The sequence below is a fragment of the Squalius cephalus genome (genome assembly GCF_949319135.1).
Source record: "Squalius cephalus genome assembly, chromosome: 8".
Lineage (NCBI taxonomy): Eukaryota > Metazoa > Chordata > Actinopteri > Cypriniformes > Leuciscidae > Squalius > Squalius cephalus.
This window is the reverse complement of record NC_137129.1, coordinates 29,824,943-29,848,576: the sequence shown is the minus strand read 5'-3', so window position 1 is coordinate 29,848,576 and position 23,634 is coordinate 29,824,943. Positions and strand designations below refer to the sequence as shown.

Here is a 23,634-nt window from a genome sequence, read left to right as displayed (position 1 = left end):
AAATATCTTAATTTGTGTTCAGAAGATGAACGAAAGTCTTACGGGGTTGGAACAACATGAGGGTGAGTAATTACTGGCAGAATTTTCATTTTTGGGTGAACTAACCCTTTAATCAAACCAAAAACAAAACAAAAAAGTATTAAATTTGGTACCCTTTTTCTTTTTTAATAGATCACTAAAACCCAATTATGGTAGACTTCATAGTAAAGTGTTAAGAAGAATAGAAATAAAAACAGGTTTGAACAACACAAAGCACAGATTTTCAGAGAAACCAAATATGGGCCAATATTTCTGACACACTGTGTGCAAATATCTTAGAAATGACGCATAATTAGGTGTGTTGGCTTTATGCAACTTACAGTAAACTGTATCGTCATGTACTGCGGTTTTATGAAATATATTTTTAGCAGTGTCAGTATAGTTATGAATTTGACACATATTTGCTTATTTTAATTTCCCTTCAATAAGCCATAAACAGTTATGTTGGTAATTAAAAGCATACAGTAGCACTAATTCATTTCCTGGAATAGACTTTATGTGTTTGAGAGTGAGAGAGGGTGAATGTGCATTGTGAAAGCTACGCGTTTCCAACAACACATTGCTGAAACCATAGCAATACATTTTTGGGAGTCTAATTTCTCTTCATTTCACATCTTTCTCCTCATCCCCAAATATAATCATATCCAGAATTAGATCTAAAATGTGCATATGTATTTCTGTCTGAGAGAGTGATACAATACAAGTGAAGATAATGTTTGTAATGTCCATTTTGCTTCACTTCAGCATAGATTTTCTCCCTCCGATCAGCATCATTCACACCATCACTGTCGGTTTTCTCAATACTTGTATATGTGTGACTGTGCGTCAAGAAATAGGACATCATCCTGTGACAGATGCTGCACTTTGCATTATTTATAGACTCTAATAAAGGACAGATGCATTTTTATAGTTAAGGCAAATAAAATGTGAAAATACTGTATGTTCTTGAGCTAAGCTGCACAATATGCAATTTTAACACACACACACACACACACACACACACACACACACACACACACAATAAATGTGAGTATCTGAAGGCTTATTTTAGAGATCAGGCACTCATCGTAAGCTTCCATGGAATGCCAAACAGATTATATTGGAAATTATCCTTCTCTAATGTGAGTATTGATTAAAGACGTACAAGGTGAAGCTAAAAACACGAACACATACACTCCTCACTCACACACTTATATATGCTGTCAGCAGAACCTTGACATCAAGACATGCCTATAAAACCCAATACACATCTTCAACATACATGAGCATTCTTAGCCGCTGCTGGAATGATGACCTTCATCTAGCGTCAACATGCTCAGAAAAAAAGGGGTGGAAAATATGTGAAAATTTATGTCTATACCTTTTCAGATTGTATTATACCCTACAAGAATATCACAAATATATATATATATAATGTCATTCTATATAGATCAGTGCTTCCGACGCTTTTCACCGTTGTGTACGACGTCCGGTGGGGGCGTATGGCGTATTACGGAGCTGATTTCAACTGCCAGTGTGAAGGCGGCGTAAGAGATAGTAAATCTTTTCCTGGATTTTTTTTGTGCGTTCCCGAGATTAGACCTTCCTTAACATAATGCCGAAAACCCGAAGTCTCTAGGTGGTCTGGTTGAGGAGTAGATAGAAGTACAAGTTTGGTGCGCACAGACAGAACAGAAATCATGAGTTAACAATCGCAATTTAAAAATTGCGCTAAAAAGCTAAATTAGTGTATGGAAACTTTATTAATGAAAACACTTCCATACACTGGGTGTAGGCTATAACAACTTAAGTAGCCTATTTTATGTGTAAAATTTTAAAGTAAAGTAAAAATGTAATTTTAATACTAAATCAGATTTTATATTAAATGTTCATATAAAATTTTCTATGTGTAATTAAACTGCGATGTAAAAAAGCTTTTTGCGTTGTGGTGGCCACTAGCGGTATGAACCGTCAGCAGCGATAAGGTATAGCCTAGCTAAGAGCGCTCCAGACCAACCTTACGAACGTATGACTTACAGAAGGTATACTTAACTAAGAAGGTTTCGGAAAACACGTATTAACGATAAGGTACTTCTTAAGGTACAACTTAAAAACGACGTAGCGTTAAGGTAGTTTCGGAGAACGCAGCCCAGGGGTGCGTTCTCCGATAACGTTGTCTCTTAGCGCGCTACGAAGACTCGAAAGGTACACCTTAACTACAGGTATACCTTTCCTACGTGTGTTCTCCGAACTATACCTTAGGATGTTGCTTAAGGTAAACCTTCTTAAGTTCGACCTTAGCAGGCGCTGTCCATGGTGGAGGCGCTGAATAGGTTGATATCGATGCCTCGATGATCGATTGTGCGCTCTTTCCTTCACAGCGGTATAGGTAAAGTATTGAGAAAACAATGTTCTTTATAAAGAAGCGTTTTAGAAATAGTACAAACTGCATTTATCGGGGCTCATTGAAATATGTACATGCAGAAATAAATATGAGTATGTGTTTATAATTTAGCAAGTGTGCAATCCCAAACCCTCACGGCCATAAGTGTGTTAATGTTCTCCACAACGTATGCTGATTATCCACCAGCCATGTAGTTGACATAGCCTACACTAACTGGCTCCGCGGACGGCGCCGTCTTTGATTTAAAACAAGTACTCGCTGTCTCGCTGCCATAGCTATAAAGTTTGTGCAATTCATCTTTCTTTATATAGACTCCTAAGCATTTTCTGTCAAATGGTTCGCCAGCTGATGTGCCTTAGGATTAAAAAAGCTAACAACCATTAGTGTATGGAAACTTTATTAATGAAAACACTTCCATATACACTGGGTGTAGGCTATAACAACTTAAGTATTTTATGTGTAAAATTTTAAAGTAAAGTAAAAATGTAATTTTAATACTAAATCAGATTTTATATTAAATGTTCATATAAAATGTTCTATGTGTAATTAAACTGCGATGTAAAAAAGCTTTTTGCGTAGTGGCCACTAGCGGTATGAACCGTCAGCAGCGATAAGGTATAGCTAAGAGCGCTCCAGACCAACCTTACGAACGTATGACTTACAGAAGGTATACTTAACTAAGAAGGTTTCGGAAACCACGTATTAACGATAAGGTACTTCTTAAGGTACAACTTAAGAACGACGTAGCGTTAAGGTAGTTTCGGAGAACGCACCCCAGGACAATAGTTCAGTGAGGATCAGTTTGGATGGATAGTTTCCCCTGTACAGCAGAACTCTACTTTTAGAATAAATATGCTGTTTAGACTGGTATTATTCAATTAGAGCTATGTTTTTCTTAATCTTAAATTGTATGTTTCAAATGGGTTGCATAACCTGTGGTACAAAACAAGCTAATTTGTTTTAATTACTCTGCTGGGCTGCGTTCTCCGATAACGTTGTCTCTTAGCGCGCTACGAAGACTCAAAAGGTAGGCTACACCTTAACTACAGGTATACCTTTCCTACGTGTGTTCTCCGAACTATACCTTAGGATGTTGCTTAAGGTAAACCTTCTTAAGTTCGACCTTAGCAGGCGCTGTCCATGGTGGAGGCGCTGAATAGGTTGATATCGATGCCTCGATGATCGATTGTGCGCTCTTTCCTTCACAGCGGTATAGGTAAAGTATTGAGAAAACAATGTTCTTTATAAAGAAGCGTTTTAGAAATAGTACAAACTGCATTTATCGGGGCTCATTGAAATATGTAGGCTACATGCAGAAATAAATATGAGTATGTGTTTATAATTTAGCAAGTGTGCAATCCCAAACCCTCACGGCCATAAGTGTGTTAATGTTCTCCACAACGTATGCTGATTATCCACCAGCCATGTAGTTGACATACACTAACTGGCTCCGCGGACGGCGCCGTCTTTGATTTAAAACAAGTACTCGCTGTCTTGCTGCCATAGCTATAAAGTTTGTGTAAACTCATCTTTCTTTATATAGACTCCTAAGCCTTTTCTGTCAAATGGTTCGCCAGCTGATGTGCCTTAGGATAGTAATTAAAAAAGCTAACAACCATTAGTGTATGGAAACTTTATTAATGAAAACACTTCCATACACTGGGTGTAGGCTATAACAACTTAAGTATTTTATGTGTAAAATTTTAAAGTAAAGTAAAAATGTAATTTTAATACTAAATCAGATTTTATATTAAATGTTCATATAAAATTGTCTATGTGTAATTACAGTTTTTGCCCATTGCTTGAACACTATAGACCCATGCTTAGACTAAAGTAACACAACTTGAAGCTTTTGTTACCATACCTCAAACACATGTACCCATACCTTAGACAAAAGCGCTGCTTTGCACTCTAGTTGCAATTCTGCAACACACTTACTCCTTTATGCAACACACTTGGTCCTGCATACTACACTCTATTTTATACATAAGACACTTCGTTCAAAAATTAAATCTCAGGGTGCCATTTGGAAAACACATGTATCCAAAATACAAAACACATCGCGTAATTGCAACCACTCAAATACACACATGAAGACACTTACTTGCAAAACTGAACACCAATCAGCCAGCTACAAAAAGCCCTCAGTTTAGCCATTTCAAGAACTTTGCAAGCATGGATGGAGGGAGAGCAAGAGGAAGAGGAAGATGTGGAGGATGAGGAGGACGAGGATGATGAGGAGGATGAGGAGGATGAGAAGGACGAGGAGGACGAGGAGGACGAGGATGATGAGGAGGATGAGAAGGACGAGGAGGACGAGGATGATGAGGAGGACAAGGTCAAGGTCAAGGTCGAAGAGGCCATGCACCCACCCCTATTTCTGATGATATAAGAGCAACTTTGGTGGACCATGTCATCAACCATGGCCTGACTATGAGGGAAGCTGGGCAGAGAGTCCACCCACATCTAAGCCGCTTCACAGTGGCACTTCTACTCTACTCAGATGGTATTTACAGCACTGTACTACAGTATATCACATTACCACATCATGTAAAACAACAGGGTATTGCAGGGTGCTAATGCTCCTTTTGCAGCCAAAGTGGTAGTTTTTGTGAAACATACCATGATTACTTATATTGAGATGTTTCAGTACAGTGGATGATACAGTATATACAGTAAAGTACTGTAAGAAAAAGAAGCAAACCGAGGACAATTTGTGGTTGTATTTCTCTAGAATGACTAGAAGACCTTCTGGGGGAGGACGCAAACGCCTGTTCACACAACAGCAGGAACTTGCCGTTGTGGCCCTAGTGAGGGCAGACAATGCCATCCGTCTCCACCAGCTACTACAGAAAATACTTGCAGACAGGCAAGTGTTCAACAACATCAACCATGTGAGCATCACCACCATCAGACGCATCTTGGGAAAACACAACATCACCATGAAGCAGCTCTACAGGGTCCCATTTGAGAGGAACAGTGTCAGGGTCAAAGGACTTCGAGCTGAATATGTACGGGTAAGTGTAACTGTCCTTTACATTTACAATACAGTATTGGTGAAATCCAGTAGCAGCTGAATATGTACTGTACCATATCAGTACCACATGGATCCATTCGGAGAGCTACACGGGTACCTGTGTGATGGGGTGAGGGTTCTGTATGTGTAGCACTGTAGTACAGTAATATGTTTGTTTTTTTGTTACAGAGAATCTTGGCCATGGATGGAGCTGCACAGCCTCATGAATTCATTGTCATTGATGAAGCTGAATTCGACCTGAGCAAAACAAGACGACGGGGTAGTAATGTAATTGGCCAAAGGGCAATTTTGGACAATTTTTTTTTTTTTTCACAATTTTTGGTTGTTTGAAAATGTGCCTCCTGAAAATGTGCCTTCTGAATAAACAGTGAAAATCAAAGACTGCAGTGTTTTATATAAAGTAGACTAGTGTGTTCCCCCTGATCTGAAAGTGTATGCATATGATGCAAGTATGTGTCATTTTGTCATCAGAGTTAAATTTTGGCAAATGAATGTTAGGTTTTGATAGCAGAGTTTAGGTTTTGATAGTAGAGTTTCAATGTGACACAGATGTGAATGGTATATTTCCCAGTGTTGTGTCATGTTTACTTGTGTGTAGAGTTTTGGCACAATGAGCGAAGTTTTGCAAAATGTGTTCAAGCAACGGGCAAAAACTGTAAACTGCGATGTAAAAAAGCTTTTTGCGTAGTGGTGGCCACTAGCGGTATGAACCGTCAGCAGCGATAAGGTATAAGAGCGCTCCAGACCAACCTTACGAACGTATGACTTACAGAAGGTATACTTAACTAAGAAGGTTTCGGAAACCACGTATTAACGATAAGGTAGCCTACTTCTTAAGGTACAACTTAAGAACGACGTAGCGTTAAGGTAGTTTCGGAGAACGCAGCCCTGGTGATTATATTTCAAATTGCACCTCTTACAAGCCAGCACAATTTCAGTCACCCTTCCTCATCTGTGATTGGGTAGTACATCACATGAACACAAAATAACCGTTTCTGATTCGCTACAACATTGGTTTGAGAAATGAATACATGATTCAGAGCTGTAGGTGAAGTACACTGTGTGCTTTAAAATGAGAAAATTGCAGAGATCAAAGTTGTGATCTTTTTAAATTTAAAATCACAGTATGTAGACTCCCAGTATAATGATGTCTATTTTCATATGCAGCAATGTAATTGAATTTATTTTTATTAGTAGTAATTCAGTCAATGCTCTGGCTGTGTTTGAGTTTTGCATCAGGGGGGAAAAAAAAAACCTAAAGAAATTATGAAGAAATTTTCAGTGTGCATGAACATTCAAATTATTCCAGAAAGGTGCTCTTTGTCACACAGAAATAGCAATTTATTCCATTAAAAATCTAAAATTATTTAAGTATTATTACACACTTCTGTACATGCCTTAACAATGTTCAGGTTTTGTCTCATAAATAGTTTTATAGCAACTAGGTCTTAGATATAGAACAATGCACAGTTTTAAACAGGCAAATAAAATGAGCCAGAAAAATATATATGACAAATTGTTGTATATTTCAAACACTAAATATAGCCTACAGTATAATGCAGAGTTATTCTAAATGTACTAATTTATTGTGCTTTTAAACTGCTTTTTACATTTATAATAACAGACCACGGTAATCTCATAAGGGATTACAGGTGATGGATGTAATAGGAATTTTAAAAAAGCAAGATATATTTAGAATGTAAACAGTGTAAAATTAATACAAAATATTATTATAAAACCCTAAAGGGTAAAGAGGTTTTAAACATCTTTTAAGGCATTTTCTTCCATAGAACAATGCATTCTGATTTGATCAGTTAACAAGCAGATTACATCAAGATGGTAATCAGTTATGTTACAATTGTTTACATTACACAAAATAAAGACATATTGTTCTGAAAGGGATATGCGACAATTTACAGTTTAATACCCATAGAGCTCCATTTTAGGCATGTGTTTCATGTGAATCTGTCTAATACCAGTGTTCTTATGTTCCTTCTGGATGGATACAAGGGATTATAAATTGTCTTTCATCTAATAACAGTTTGCACTTCTCACCTCATCTACTAAATCCTTGAAATCATCCTAAGCAAAACAGCCCATTTCAAGCCCTCGCTCGAGTTAAATCTAACAGCACAAAGATACTGAAATGACTTACATGTACACTTTGAGTATATTGCAAACAGGAGGGTGACATGCAGTAACAATCAGTTCTTTTTCATGTTTCCATTTTATACAGTTCATCCACCTGAGGAAAGTGTGCTGTTTTTCAGAGCTGTTTTTTTAATCACAGATTTAGACTAGAGAAATGTAAAATTTCGAATAGGTCGTAAGTTTAGTTGCTGCTAGGCCCGCAGTAACTATTATGACATTTTCAGCATTGGCTTCCCACCAAACCAAACATCCTAGACTCTCCACTACGGCAAGAATTTGAAGTCAAGCCAATACTATCACAGAGCAGAATCTGAAAATATGAGCATATGCTGACTTTAAATGATATTTGACCACAAATCTCCTCTTATACTGCACACCTGGAGAGGTGAGCCAAATATTGATCAGCTCCTAAAAGTTGTAGGATTCTACCTCAGGTACCGTATCGATCGAATTATGACACATCTCCTCAAACCTCTCATTAAATCATAACCTGCCATCATTATGCTTCTATAGTGTGAAAGGGAATATTCAAGCATTAGCAACTCAGTGTCTTGCTAGAATAGCGTTCCATTACACAGAACTGTATGACCAAATATAACCCTAACTTTTACATACCTCAGATCTTTTGTGAGAACCTTCTGCTCAGAACTATGTGTTATTCCCAGCTAGTTGTCAAATGGCTGGAATTTTTGCAGGTCGATTAACTCGATAAACTGGAATCTCCTGATCCAGGGTTGAAGTCTGGGTCCAGAAAGACATAAAATGGTGTAAAAAGAAAATTAAGGTAAATTAATATGGAGACCAAGTCCGTGTTCAGTCCTCTGTGGCTTTGTAAGAAGAAAGTGAGGCTGGAACACTGAAGATTTCGCTTTTCTTTCCCTAAAGAAGTGGCTGCTGGAGCTTCAGGCCCCCCAACTGTGCACAGCATGGGCCTGGAGCTGGGAAAGCCAGAAACAGACCCACTTAACACAGAGAACGATATATTGTGTAAAGAGAAAATTTATATCAGAATACCATAGAAATATTTAGTAGACTTATTGGAGAATCCACTTGAGCAATCCTAAAAGATAAAGACGCATACTATTTCACACACTATATTTTACATAACATTACTTTATAATTTAATTAAATGACCGAAAGGCATGTGAACACAAACACCTAATTTTATGTGTAATGTTTAAAAAAATCTATTTGACTTTTATCAACCTAAACATTTGATGTATTTTATGCTTTTTCTGTTGTTTAATTGATATTTACAAATCATTGTAACAGTTAAGATGTGTTGTTAGGGCTAGAAACAATTTTTTTTAATGTTATGTATGCTCAGTATTGCTTTACTGCTCTAACACACAATATATTAGCAAAGTATATCCCCATGCAGTCAGACTGTCACATTCGGTCTATTCAGACTGAGAAGGCAATGAAAGGACCAGTGCAGCTTACACACTGGCTAAACCAACATGAACACAAACACACAAATACACACTCTCTAGTCTATGTCTGGCACCTAATATCATGTTAATGACCCTGTGCCTAAAGGCTGCCTTGCATAATGGGGCTTGCGAGTAGCTGGTCGGTCACTTTAGTGCGGGTGGATTAGTGAATGCTGTGGTCCCTGTGCAGAGCGGGGTCGCAGGACTAAAGGGTTTACCCCGCACACACACAGGCCCAGACTGACACTCTCTCATTCGGCTGTCACTTTGACTCACCTCTGCAAAGCTCCGCACCCTCTCCTCACAAAAGAGTCTTTCTTGTTTTCTTTCTCTCTGCAGCCAGACGCTCCTGCCTTTGTCCACCTCCAGCTTCCTTTTTTTTTCTTTTTTTTTTTTCTTTTTTGCTTTGCATTTATCGATGTTTTGTCCTTTATCGTAGCCTGTAACGATATTCATTGCAATGTTACCAAAAACTTTGTTAAAATTCTTAAAGCAAGATTGTTTAAAGATTATTCAATTTTGTAATTCATATTAGAATCAAAGGATATATTCATAAATTAAAATAAAACAATAAAACATACAATATATAATTAAACTTACAAAATACAACAGTAATAAAATTCTTCAGTTTAATATTTGAGAGAGTTTACATTTTAAAATTTGAGTGCAGAGCAATACACCAGTCTTAACCCCTCATGGATTCATGTTATTTCTGTTTTTATTTATTTTTTGCAACCCATAAAGCTGACTGGCTAGTTTCATGTCATTCATTTTATATATAAATGGAAAAAGATTCTTATTTATGGATTTATTGGCCTAGAATACATATACATATTTACTAATGGGATGCAATAGGAGGTACAGGGAATGCAGCACACAGTTCCGTGGCTTGCTGTTTTGCCATATGTTTGACATAACAGGCTGTTTTCCAAAAATAGCATGGCCAGAAACATCTCATTTGTTGGTCATTTGCAAAACTATACAGAAGGCCTAAATGAGCAATACAGCTTGAAATGAGGTACAAAGTAATATAGGCATGGCCTACTAAGGCCTTTAAATGCACATACTGCAGCAGGCTCATTGGTGACCTCTTCCATATGATTTCAAACAGCTTCAAAGCTTATTCTACTGGTTCAAGACCTACTGTTTTAGATTTGGATTGTGTTTTAAGATATCTATATGGAGATCAGATAACTGTGTAGTGATCACTCAGGCTATTGAACTACAAGTAGCCTAATCACTCTCCACATAAGTATGGATACTTATGTTTAATGTTAATGTGACAACAAACTAACATACAAAGAATATAATCTAACACATGCTGCCATGTAAATATTCATTCAAAATAAACCAAACACATTGTATTACTTAACAGCTCAACAGACAGATGTTTACTTGTAAGGCAGTTCAAGTTTAAATTAAAATGTATAATTTTATGTTAATAATCCAATCGCAATTGAATTTTTCTTCTAACCTAAATCTAAAGCCATCAGACAGATGTTATTGAAGCTTTAACCATCTGTTTGAAGCAAAAGCAAGTATACACTTTTGAGAACGGTAATCAGTTGCGTTGTTTCTGTTTTGACCCGTGCAAAAATATAGAGGTCTGAGATCCCAAACATATGTAACATGGAGAGCGCTGAATTACAAAAGCAAATAAATGTTGAAATTTTGCTTATAATCAGTTTTCAAAACTAATTAGGGATGTTTGCCAATTATGTTATCATTAATCACCCTCATGAAGTTCCAAGCATTTCTTTATTTTGTGGAACACAAATGAAGATATTTTGTCCATAAAATTCATATAAATAGGGTCTAATGTTCTAGTCATTATATGGACAAAAACAATTGAAATAGTCTTCAAAATATAATATTTTGTGCTCTACAAAAGCAAGTCAGTAAAATGACAACAAAAATTTAACCATCCCTTCAAGCATCAGCAACCTGATATTTCAATATGTACATTTTGTGCTATTAAAATAAACTGTCCGAGACCCCAAACAGAATATGATAAGCCATAAAGACAACATGATATCTGAATTGAAATGCTTATTGCATACTGCAAAATTTGCACATAGCAACTTTTGCGTTTGCAACCTTGGCCTGCACATCCACAACACAATTTCTACTCGGCTGTTCGAGAGATGTCTAAACTAGATATTTGAGTATGTGTGTGCGCATGTGTTCGTATGATAGACAGGGACATCGTCTCTTATGTTTCATTATCATTCCTGTTGCAGACCCTCCATGAAAGAGCAAAAATCCAGAGATTTATGAGACGGCTTACCCCCCGCAGAGCACATCATCAATGCCCTGCGCTACCCAGACTAACTCACAAAACACGCACATATATACTTAGACTCTTGCTTTGCCCTCATCTATGCCCAAACCTTCATATGAGCACATACACAGATGCTTCATGACGTTTGTACACTGACAGAGAGACAGCACTGTATAGGGAGTGCTGAATTAAGGCTTAAAATAGTCCAAGTGCGAACTGTCAATGGATTGTCGCATTGTGACAATTGCATGTTTTGCACGTACAATTGTTAGTTTTTTTTTCAAATAAGAGACATATCAAAGCACGATTCCTGCTGTGCATAGTTAGAGCAAGCAGACAAGGGAATGAATTTTTCACAGGCTAGCCTCTTTCCCAGCACACACACACACACACACACATATACATTCACATTCTACTTTTAAGTCTTTTCCATAAATAATTGTGTGCAATTTGAGTGACAGTGTGGGCACAGGCAGTACAAATACTAATTAAGTTTCACAGCAGGGGGCGGAGCTGTAAGAACCATTAATTTTGACAAAGAGGAAATTAAACTCGCCGCACAATAACATCATTTGCATATTTATTCACAGAGATGTGCTATAGATGATTTGGACTGGACTGTTAAGCGAGAGCTTAATTCTGTCTGCAAAACATTTCCTTTCAAAACATTTTCATTTCCTGAAAGATATCTCAAACTTTGCTATAAAACTAGTATTTTAAATCACTCAGTGGGTAACTTGGATTTTCACTTGAGTATAGATGTCTTCAGACTGCTTTTCCTATTGAAATTCATTTTTCTTTGGGAACCTCATGAATGCTGTTTAATCCCAGCAAATTAGACAGCTCAAGTAAGACATATAAGAAAAAAAAATGCTTTGGTGAATCCTATTTATGACAAAAAGTCACAATTATTACACATGTCGAAATTATGAAATTTAAGTTTAAATTATGAGATAAAAATCATTATTACGAGATTGCATTTTGTCATAATTGATTTTTTGTGTATGACATACTAAATGATAATTATGACATACTAAATCATAATTATGAGAATATTAAGGCAAAATTATGACAAGTTTATATTATAACATACTATGACCATTTTGACGTTTTATGTCCTAACTGACTTTATTTCAATTATTTCAAGTCATAATATTGATATACTAATTCATAATTATGAGATAAAAAGTTACAAATATGATATACTCAATCATAAATTATGACTAATATATGATTGACTAAATCATAACTGAGATTAGAAAGTTTAAATTTTGAGATAAAAGTTGAATATTTTAACTTTTTATGTCATACTTATGACGTCATATTTTGACTTAGAAGCCATGTCATAACTTCGACTTTTCATCATATTAATATAATTTAGTATGACATAATTTCGACTTTTTATGTCATGATTATGATCTAGGCCTACAAAAGCATGATTTTTTTTTTCTTATATGGCGGAAATGTGTTTCCATATGTGTACTGTTAGATACATAGGCTTCACAAAACGGGCTGGCAGGTGACTCACCTGCAGATAACAGTGAGTGAGGTCATGCAGGAGGTGAGGGAGGGGAGAGAATGTCCTCTTGACTTTGGATAAAAGAATGTATGAGTAAACCCACACGTGCTGCCACTAACACCCACGCATACGTTCCCACGTATCGGGTAAAAAGAGCTAGTTCACCCAAAAAAAGAAAATTCATTATTTTGTCCAATGCAAATACGTGAGCACAGACGTGAGCGCTTGCACTACCAATCAATGTCCGTTGGAACATGCGTTGTTGATCAGGCCTTAAAAAAAATATATATGCATTTGAGTTTTTTTTAGGGTCAGGGTGGAGCAACAGTTTGAAGAAAATATTGTTGAGCAAGTTAAGAATCCAAATAGAATCTTGGGGCTCGATGGAAATCTGACGAATATATAAAGTGAATATATATATAGCCTGCACAGTGGTAACAAGGCATGATGGATCCATGTTCTCATTCTGTTTACGCCAAATTCTGACTCTACCATCTGAATGTCTCAACAGAAATCGAGACTCATCAGACCAGGCAACATATTTCCAGTCTTCAACTGTCAAATTTTGGTGAGCTCGTGCAAATTGTAGCCTCTTTTTCCTATTTGTAGTGGAGATGAGTTGTACCCAGTGGGGTCTTCTGCTGTTGTAGCCCATCCGCCTCAAGGTTGTGCGTGTTGTGGCTTCACAAATGCTTTGCTGCATACCTCGGTTGTAACGAGTGGTTATTTCAGTCAAAGTTGCTCTTCTATCAGCTTGAATCAGTCGGCCCATTCTCCTCTGACCTCTAGCATCAACAAGGCATTTTCGCCCACAGGACTGCTGCATACTTGTTTTTTTTTTACCTTTTCACACCATTCTTTGTAAACCCTAGAAATGGTTGTGCGTGAAAATCCCAGTAACTGAGCAGATTGTGAAATACTCAGACCGGCCCGTCTGGCACCAACAACCATGCCACGCTCAAAATTGCTTAAATCACCTTTCTTTCCCATTCTGACATTCAGTTTGGAGTTCAGGAGATTGTCTTGACCAGGACCACACCCCTAAATGCATTGAAGCAACTGCCATGTGATTGGTTGATTAGATAATTGCATTAATGAGAAATTGAACAGGTGTTCCTAATAATCCTTTAGGTGAGTGTATATATATATATATTCACTTTACTTAACTTGCTCAACAATATTTTCTTCAAACTGTTGCTCCACCCTGACCCTGATAGAACCGAAAGAAAAATCTTGTCGCAAAAAACAACAACATTGGATCGTCTGATTTCCATTGAGCCCCGAGATTCTAAATTGGGGTGTGTCAAACATGGTGGAAACAACGGATGCAACGTAGTTTATGGTAAAATAATAATAATAATAATAATAATAATAATAATAGGTAAATAAAAAATTAAAATAGCAAATTGCATTCTTTGTTCTTCATTGAGTTAGAACAATATTTGTAATACTCTTTTTTTATTTTATTTTTTTTATATATAAATAGGCCTCTTTCAGTTGGTAAACATGGTGACGTTTTTTGTGGGCGGAGCTGCTCAGTCAATGGACCTTATGTAGCCCCGCCCCTTTTCAGCGCTTCGATCGTTGTCTTTTGTCTTCCGGTCTGTATTTTCACAGTGATCTTGCTTATTTATGAATGAACGGCTCGTTTTAAAATCTTCCCGGTCTACTGACATTTTAAGACATCTGCTTTAAACATTACAAACCTCATGATCACTTTCGTTAACTTTACACTAAGTAAATCCGCTTCAAAAGCTAATTACTCCTGGACAGTAATGCCATAGAAATATACAGAGCGACCGCAAAAATGGAAGTTCAAAGACAATATTCTAAAAATGGCTGTGCCCTTGTTTCTCTGGCGAATAAGGTCTCATAGACTATACTTATATATTATAGTCATAATATATATGTATATATTATTGTCCAGCACAGTTAGGCCTAATACATTATAATAGGCCTAGTATTATTCACTATATAAATAAAGGATAAATAAATAAAAAAATATAAAAATGTATAGGCTACCTAATTTTAAATACTGAATTTTATACTGTGCATGTGTAAATGGTGGTCATCAAGTGATATTTTCAGTCTGTTCCTTCCTTACACAACTATCATATGGTTTCAGAACACCTTTATAGCTAAAAACAGTTGTATGTACATGAGGGTGAGCAAATGATGAGAGAATGTTCATTTTGTGTGAACTATCCCTTTAATGCCACCATGAAAGAAGTGATAGTCTTTTCTTCCCTATAGTGATGCAGCCTGAGTGAAACAGCTTCTCAAACAAGAAAAAATGTAGGGCGGAACTTGATTTCATGGTGACTTTAAGATTAAACTACCCCTCTGTAGTAGATTTTACTGGCCATTTTCCAGTTATTTCTTTTGTTTATGTGTGTTTGCAGTCTTTCAAAGATGTGCTGTTTCTTGTCTTTAAGTAAATGCACTCACATACAAAGGGGTCTGTCATGTGATGCTGACTTCCTGTCATTCTACTTTAGGAGCAACAAGAGGGATTAAATTAAAGAAGCAAATGTGTACGAAGGCCGGTTCAGGTGTTGTCCTAGTAGTGTGTGAGAGATGTGCGTGGGTGGATTGTTTATGGCTGTTAGAAATGGGGACAGTATGTTTATGTGAGTGTGTTCAGGCTTGTAAGTCACTGCTGAGTGATGAACAGTTTTTGTATGAGCAGGTGAGTTTGCTCATATTTTAAAAGAGTGTGCTTGTATGCCAGCTTTTTTGCCTTTCTTTCATTGTATTTCAGACATTGTTTATGCGTCAATTTCAATCAATCTTGTATCAACATACATGATCCTATTAGTCTGCTGTAGCGCCTTATCTCATGACCTAGTCTAGTAGAGCTGACCACTGTGCTGTACTGCCATCTAGTGGCATCTCTGCAGAATTTTCTACGTAAGAGGAGGCGCGGCCAGTGTATCTTGATTGTGTCGAGGTTTCAGTTCTCATCGCAGTTATTTTAGCTGTTATTATGCTGCTTGATATTGCATTTTTTTTTTGTTATTTGTGATAATATTTGTATCCTAATCATAAACACACTGGTTTGTAGAAGAGAAAGAGAGACTAACGGCTAACACTTCCACTATTATTAAAATATATATATGATTAATACGGTGACGTTCACAAGTTGTCACAACGGAAACCTACTTGGCCTCGTTGCAATTACAATGGACTACAATTCCCAGTTAAAATTGCACGGAGTGTACGGTTGCTTAGCAACGCCGTCACACGAAGATGGACGCTTCTGAGACGCTACGTGATGTTACTTTACAAGGTGAAATAACACTTTTAATGCTTCATTTTGACACAAAACCATGTGTTTGCGAAACGCGTATTGTTCGTTTGTCGTTTAAACGCAATTCTTATGTAATTTTGATTAAAAAAACAACTCTTTAACTTTAGGTTATCACTCAGCAGTAAACAAACTTGACAGCTGTTTGCCTAACAGTAACAAACAATTAGGCTATTGTCATGTAAAAAAAATATAAAAATTGTTTAGCAAAATTTCATGCAGACATATTAGAACATTCATCATGCATATTTTCTCAGTGTGACCAAAACACAATTTACATTTTCATGTTTACTGGCATTTTAATTTCAGAGCAGGCAGATGTTTTGGTGGTTGAAGAGTGTGATGGAAACAACGAGGAAGAGCACAAGGAGTTAATACCACATGATATGTATTACAGCTATGAGGAACTGTGCTCCAGACCCTTCATCACTGCAGACTCCAACATCCCACAGAACCTACTGCACCTCTCGTATCCACAGCAATTAACACTAAATAAAATATATACTATATTACTATTTATGCTACCAGTCAAAAGTGTGAAATAATTACGATTTTTTAAATGTTTTTGAAAAACGTTTCTCCACACCGAGGCTGCATTATTTGATTAAAATGCTGTAAAAACAGTAATATTGTGAAATATTATATATATATATATATATATAATCTATTTGAATGTGTTTTTAAAATGTAATTTATTCCTGTGATGACAAATCTGAATTTTCAGCATCATTACTCCAGTCTTCAGTGTGAAACGATCCTTCAGAAATCATTCTAATGTGCTGATTTGCTGCTCAAGAAACATTTCTTATTATTATCAATGCTGAAAGCAGTTGGAACTGCTTAATATTTTTGTGGAAACCGCAGTACACTACCATTCAAAAGTATTGGGTAAGTAAGATAAAAAAAAAGTATACTTTTATTCACCAAGGACAAATTCAATTGATTAAATGCGACAGTAGATATTTATAATGTGTTATGAAAGATTTTTATTTAAAATAAATGCTATTCATTGAACTTTCTATACATTGAACATTCTATTCATTCAGTTTCTAAAAAAATATTATGCAGCAAAAACTTTTTAGTGTTAATAATTATAAGAACCATTAATAATAATTGAGCACGAGTAATAATTGATCATTTCTGAAGGATTGTGTGACACTAAAGACTATGTAAGTAATGGCTGCTGAAATTTCAGCTTTGCCATCACAGGAATAATTGATCAAATAAATGCAGCCTTGGTAAGTTTAAGAGACTTCTTTAAAAAATTTCAAATCTTGATTATTATATATATAAAAAGTTTGTTGTCTCGGGAAGACTATCTGTTCATTTAATTTGCTTCTTAAACTGAGCCCAGACATTCGTTTGGCTATGACTGTGGGCGGAGAGGAAACCTACAGCTATTGGATGAGCATACGTTGGCCTTCATAGCCGGAAATCTGCTCATCCTATTGGATGTGCACACCAAAGAGCAGTGTTATATCCGCTCTAGCAGCGGGGGCGGCATTGGTGCCATCATGGTACATTAATACTGTTATTTCGGTGACTGTATGTGAATAGAAATGCAAGAGCAAGTTAAAATATTATTATTATTATTAAGAGGAAACCCCTTGAGATGTAACATCTCGTTTTCGAGGGGGCCTCAGAAAGAAAAGAAAAACATACTTAACAGGTATACATACATACAGACAAACAAAAGACAAGATACAAAATACAAAAGCTCTCCCTCACACCAAAACCACCCATACCCTCCCAATACCAACCACTAGGTATTCAACAGTTAAGGACTTTCGTATAGACATACATATATATATATATATATATGTTCCCATATAAACATACACTCATATACATATACATACATATATACATACATAAACATATACTGTACATGCACATATGAGAAAATATTAGGCAAGAGAAAAACAGTTGCAGCTTGTATACAAGTAGTTAAGGAGAGACATCTTGAATTGATGAAAGGAGGAGATAGATCTTAGAGACCCAGGTAAACTATTCCAGTCGGATGGTGCCTTAAATTTAAAAGCTCTCCTCCCAATTTCTTTGGATATATGTGGTACAAAAAAGAAAAGATGGTCAGTGTCTCTTAAGCTGTAAGATGATTGATAAAGAATCAAGTGTTGTTTCAGATAAGATGGGTAGTTTGAAAAAATACATTTATGTACAAACTGCAACCAGTGAAACTGTCGTCTCGCATTTAATGAAAGAAGGTTCAGTGACATATACATTTGGCAGTGATGGGTTCTAAATGGACACCTTAAAATAAATCTGCAGAGACTATTATAAGACACATCCAAAGATTTGAGGTTGGTTTTGGCTGTGTTCTGGTAAACAACATCCGCATAGTCAATTATAGGCAATATTAGTTGAGTAATAATTTTTAATCTGATCTGTTTTGTAAAACAATTAATTGAACGGTATAACAGTCTTAATCTACAGTTTTTTTTTTTATAATGGAATCAATATGTGGTCTAAAGGTAAGTTGGGAGTCGAGCCAAAGGCCCAGATATTTAAACTCCTCAACATTCTCTAGAGGTGTACCATCTAGGAATTGAACCTCAAGAGAATTATTTTGTTTATGGTGTGTGGATCTGGTTGCGAAAAGCATGCTATAAGACTTCTTTTTATTCAACAGAAGCAGATTAGAAGAGAACCATGTTTGGATACGATTAAAATCAAATTGAAGTGAGGTTTGAATCTCGGATATATCGGGTTTGGATGTGTATATAACTGTATCATCTGCATATAGATGAATCTGACAGTCTAAGCTAAATTTAGGGAGCTCATTTATGAAAATGGAAAATAAAAGTGGCCCTAGAGAAGAACCCTGAGGGACACCCGTTTCCATTATTCTAGGTTTTGAAAAAGAAACATTCAGATACACACATTGACGTCTGTAATGAAGATATGAATTGAACCAGAGAACAGCTGATTTGGAAAGACCAATAGCATATAGTTTGTCTAGAAGAATATAATGATTAACCATGTCAAATGCCTTAGTGAGGTCAATAAAAATTGCACCAGTAGACCTATTGTTGTCTTGTGCAGAAAAAATATCATTGGTAAATGTTGTAAGGGCAGTTGTTGTAGAGTGATTAGGTCTAAATCCAGATTGATTTGGAGTCAAAAGGGAGAAGTCAATATAGCTGCGAGCAGCAATTATCGGGGTTCAATTGCCAATTGCCAAAAGGCCTTTAATCATATGCGTAAAAAAGGTATTAAGTTTCATTTAGCAAGCCTGTAACCATCTCAATCATAGATGAAAAAGGCCATTTACAGCCAATACAGGCAATTTACCATACTAAATATATGGTTTTTAAAGCTTTTCAACAGTTATGGCCCCACCTATGGGCCGATCTCCATAAAAGTTTGCATGCTACTTTAGAATCATGTGCCACATGTGCTCACCTAATGCAGAGTTCCCTTTCGTTGTCACTCCGAGTTACGTCGGATGACGACGAATGGGGTTTCGCTTAGAAAGCCTATCATCTTCGAGTATATAAAACGAGCCAATGGCAATGAAATGCCATGGGTCTGTGGAATTTGCATAGCGTATCTCCGCCCCATCCTGGGGGTATATAAGGAAGTACGCCGGCAACATGCAGATATGTTTTCGCTGAGGAGCCAAGTTGATTCTTCACTCCACAGCCAAATTCTGAGTTATCTCTTCATTCTCTTCGAGACGAGCCTCTCTCCAAGTGTTGGTGTGACAGCGAGTTCCAGCGAGTGCACATTCCCTGCTTATCTGTGCAGTGATTTGCCAGAGTGTGTGTGTTCTCTCCCTGGTCGCTTCAGCATTTGTGGAGAAATCTCCTTTCACAAAAGAGCATTGCACGCGGCACGTCTTTTTAAAGATGCCTCGCCCGTGTATTTCTGGTTGCGGTCTATATGTGTCTGACTCTGATGGGCACAATCGCTGCCTTGTGTGTCTGGGTGTCGAGCACGCTAAGGCAGCGTTTGTGGATGAGTCATGTTCCCATTGCGGGAACATGCCCATCGCACGGTTGCGGTCGAGACTCAATGACCTTCGTGGTAGAGTCCCCTCACCCGCACCCCGATCTACGAGCTCCACGAGAGCTGGTACTTCGGCTGGCGGCCAGGGTGACCTGAGGGTTACGGTGTGGAACAAAGCGCCGACTATTCCACGCTCCACACCGCCCTCTAGCACTGTGCAACCCGCGAGTGTTCCAAATGAGCCTGCAGTACAGTCCACTGACTTGCCGCATGTCTCATTTGGCACTCCAGAGGAGGACCGTATGTCGATCGCTGCATCACAAGGTGGGCAGGAGTCCTTGGGAAGTGACGATTCGGCTGTGCTGCCACCCTTGGGTGTGCCAGCATGGCCCGAGTCTGATCCCGAGTTGACGGCCATGCTTTCCCGGGCAGCCGCGGCCATTGGTCTTGAGTGGTCCCCGCCACCTGGTCCGGTGCGCTCGCGGCTGGATGATTGGTTTTTGGGAGCGGCCGCTGACCCTCGTCGCCGCCCAACCCCAATACCTTTCTTCCCGGATGTGCATGAGGAGGTCACGAGGTCCTGGAAGGCACCATTGTCTTCCCGTGATCGCTCGGCGACCTCCTCCGCCTTTCCTCCTCTCGATCAGGGGGCTGCCAAAGGGTGCACTGGGGTTCCCCAGGTTGAACGCTCTGTTGCGATGCAACTGTGTCCTCAGAGTGCTTCTTCCCGTGGCAACCCAAAGCACCCCTCCAAGGCCTGTAGGTTCTCCTCCACCCTCGTGGCGAAGGCCTACAGAGCTGCGGGGCAGGCAGCCTCCTCACTGCATGCCATGGCGACACTGCAGGTCTACCAGGCCCAGTTTTTACGTGACATGCACGAGGGGAGGACTGACCCAGCACTCTTCGATGAGTTGCGTGCCGCCACCGACCTCACTCTCCGGGCGACGAAGGTGACCGCACGCTCGCTGGGTCAGGTGATGTCCACATGTGTGGTCCAGGAACGACACCTTTGGCTTAACCTGGCTGATATGCGGGAGGCCGAGCGGACCCGGTTCCTCGACACCCCCATATCCCAGGCTGGCCTCTTCGGCGGCGCAGTCGAGGACTTTGCCCAGCAGTTCTCGACTGCCCAGAAGCAGACTGAGGCTCTAAAACATGTCCTGCCCCGGCGGCCCGCTGCTTCGGCAGCGCAGTCGTCGGCACAGGTGCCTCAGCCTGCTTGCCGCCGAGGGCGCCTTCCTGTGGCTCCCGCCCCTCCCGACCGGCCTCAGCAGTCATCTGCCTCCGGCCCGCGTCGTGGAGGAAGCCGCAGGAAGGCGCCACAGCCCTCTCCCGCCCCGCGCCCCGCTAAACGCCAGGCCAAGCGGCGCTCCTGAGACGGGCTGCTCAGAGATGGCACTGAGTTCTTTTCAGGAGACGGTAGCAGGGCCGCTCCTTCCCCCGGTGGAGGGCCGGGGGAGAATCCTTGGTTGTCCCATTCCCGCTGCTCGTCCCACGACGGGCAGCACCCTAAAATGGTTAAAGAAAGAACTCACTCTCCCATCTCTGAGCACACAGAGTTCTCAGATGACAGTGCGCGCCGCTCATGAGCCCCGCCACTCTCGTCCCCCTCTGTCGCCAGACCCCTGCCAGAGCACGCCCCCGTGGGACGCTGGTCCTCCCCTGGCCTCCTCTGGCAGGACGCGGCTAATGACCGTGCCCCCGCACCGGGCCGCTATGCCACCCATGCCTCTGTCCCGCTGGGTCGCGAGGACCATCAGGCTCGGCTACGCGATTCAGTTCGCGTGGTCTCCTCCCCGCTTCAGGGGAGTCCGCTTCACAATGGTCGGTGGCAATGCCCCTGTCATGAGAGCGGAGGTCGCCACCCTACTGGCGAAGGGTGCGATCGAGACTGTCCCTCCAGCCGAAATGAGGTCCGGCTTCTACAGCCCTTACTTCATTGTACCGAAGAAATCCGGTGGGTTACGACCTATCATTGTACCGAAGAAATCCGGTGGGTTACGACCTATCCTGGACCTGCACGTCTTGAACCGCTCCCTTCACAGGCTGCCGTTCAAGATGCTCACGGCCAAACGCCTTTTCGAATGCGTACGGCCACAGGATTGGTTTGCAGCGATCGACCTGAAGGACGCCTACTTCCATGTCTCCATTCTTCCTCGACACAGACCGTTTCTTCGGTTTGCTTTCGAGGGGCAGGCATACCAGTACGCGGTTCTCCCTTTCGGGCTAGCCCTGTCTCCTCGCGTCTTCACGAAGGTCGTCGAGGCAGCCCTTGTTCCCCTACGAGACTGGCTGATCCTATCTCACTCTCGAGACCAGGTTTGCGAACACAGGGACCTTGTGCTCCGGCACCTAGCTCGTCTGGGCCTTCGGGTCAACTGGGAGAAGAGCAAACTCTGCCCAGTGCAGAGGATCTCTTTTCTCGGTATGGAAATCGACTCGGTCGCCATGTGCGCGCAGCTTACGAGCGAGCGCGTGCAGTCACTGCTGACTTGTCTTCGTCAGGTCGAGGGCAAGAGTGCGGTCCCACTGAAACTTTTTCAGAGGCTCCTGGGGCATATGGCATCCGCAGCCGCAGTAACGCCGCTCGGTTTGCTTCATATGAGACCGCTTCAGCTTTGGCTTCGCGATCGAGTCCCGAGGTGGGCATGGCAACACGGCACGCTCCGAGTCCCAGTGACTCCGACCTGCCGTCAGACTTCCCCCCGTGGTCGAACCTCAATTTTCTACGGGCCGGAGTTCCCTTAGAACGAGCTTCCAGGCATGTTGTTGTATCAACAGATGCCTCCGCCACGGGTTGGGGTGCCATGTGCAATGGACATGCTGCCGCGGGCTCCTGGACAGGACCCCAGCGCCTTTGGCATGTCAATTGCCTCGAGTTGCTGGCTGTACGCCTTGCCCTGCACCGCTTTCGTGCGTTGCTCAGGGGTCAACACGTACTAGTCCGATCAGACAATACCGCCACAGTAGCGTACATCAACCGTCAAGGTGGTCTACGCTCCCGCCGTATGTCGCAAATCGCCCGCCACCTCCTCATATGGAGTCAGACGCATCCGAGGTCGCTTCGAGCCATTTATATCCCGGGAGACCTGAACCAGGCAGCCGACAAGCTGTCTCGGCTTCGACCTCTCGCTGGAGAATGGAGACTCCATCCCCAGACGGTTCAGCTGATTTGGGATCAGTTCGGGGACGCACAGGTAGACCTGTTTGCCTCCCATGACTCGTCCCACTGCGACCTGTTTTATTCCCTGACCGAGGGCACGCTCGGCACGGATGCACTGGCGCACAGCTGGCCGCGGGGCACAACCGCACCTGGTTCCCAGAACTAGTACTCCTCGCGACAGCACCTCCCTGGCCTATTCCCCTGAGGAAGGACCTGCTTTCTTAGGGACGGGGCACCTTATGGCACCCTCGTCCCGATCTGTGGAACCTCCACGTGTGGCTCCTGGACGGGACGAGGTAGGTTTGAGTACCCTACCACCAGCGGTGGTGGCTACCATCACTTCCGCTAGAGC

At 40.4% G+C, this 23,634-nt stretch overlaps 1 protein-coding gene across 1 annotated transcript in view; it reads left to right on the top strand.

Annotated features, from left to right (window-relative positions):
- The first annotated feature begins 16,054 nt into the window (after positions 1-16,054).
- The window catches only part of cfap44 (cilia and flagella associated protein 44), a 206,854-nt gene continuing 199,274 nt past the window's right edge, over positions 16,055-23,634 (top strand). Inside the window, exons 1-3 of the mRNA XM_079877906.1 lie at positions 16,055-16,132; positions 16,460-16,619; positions 17,505-17,667. Coding sequence (XP_079734032.1) covers positions 16,093-16,132; positions 16,460-16,619; positions 17,505-17,667 — 363 coding nt within the window. The 5' untranslated portion in view covers positions 16,055-16,092. The remainder of the gene's footprint in view (positions 16,133-16,459; positions 16,620-17,504; positions 17,668-23,634) is intronic.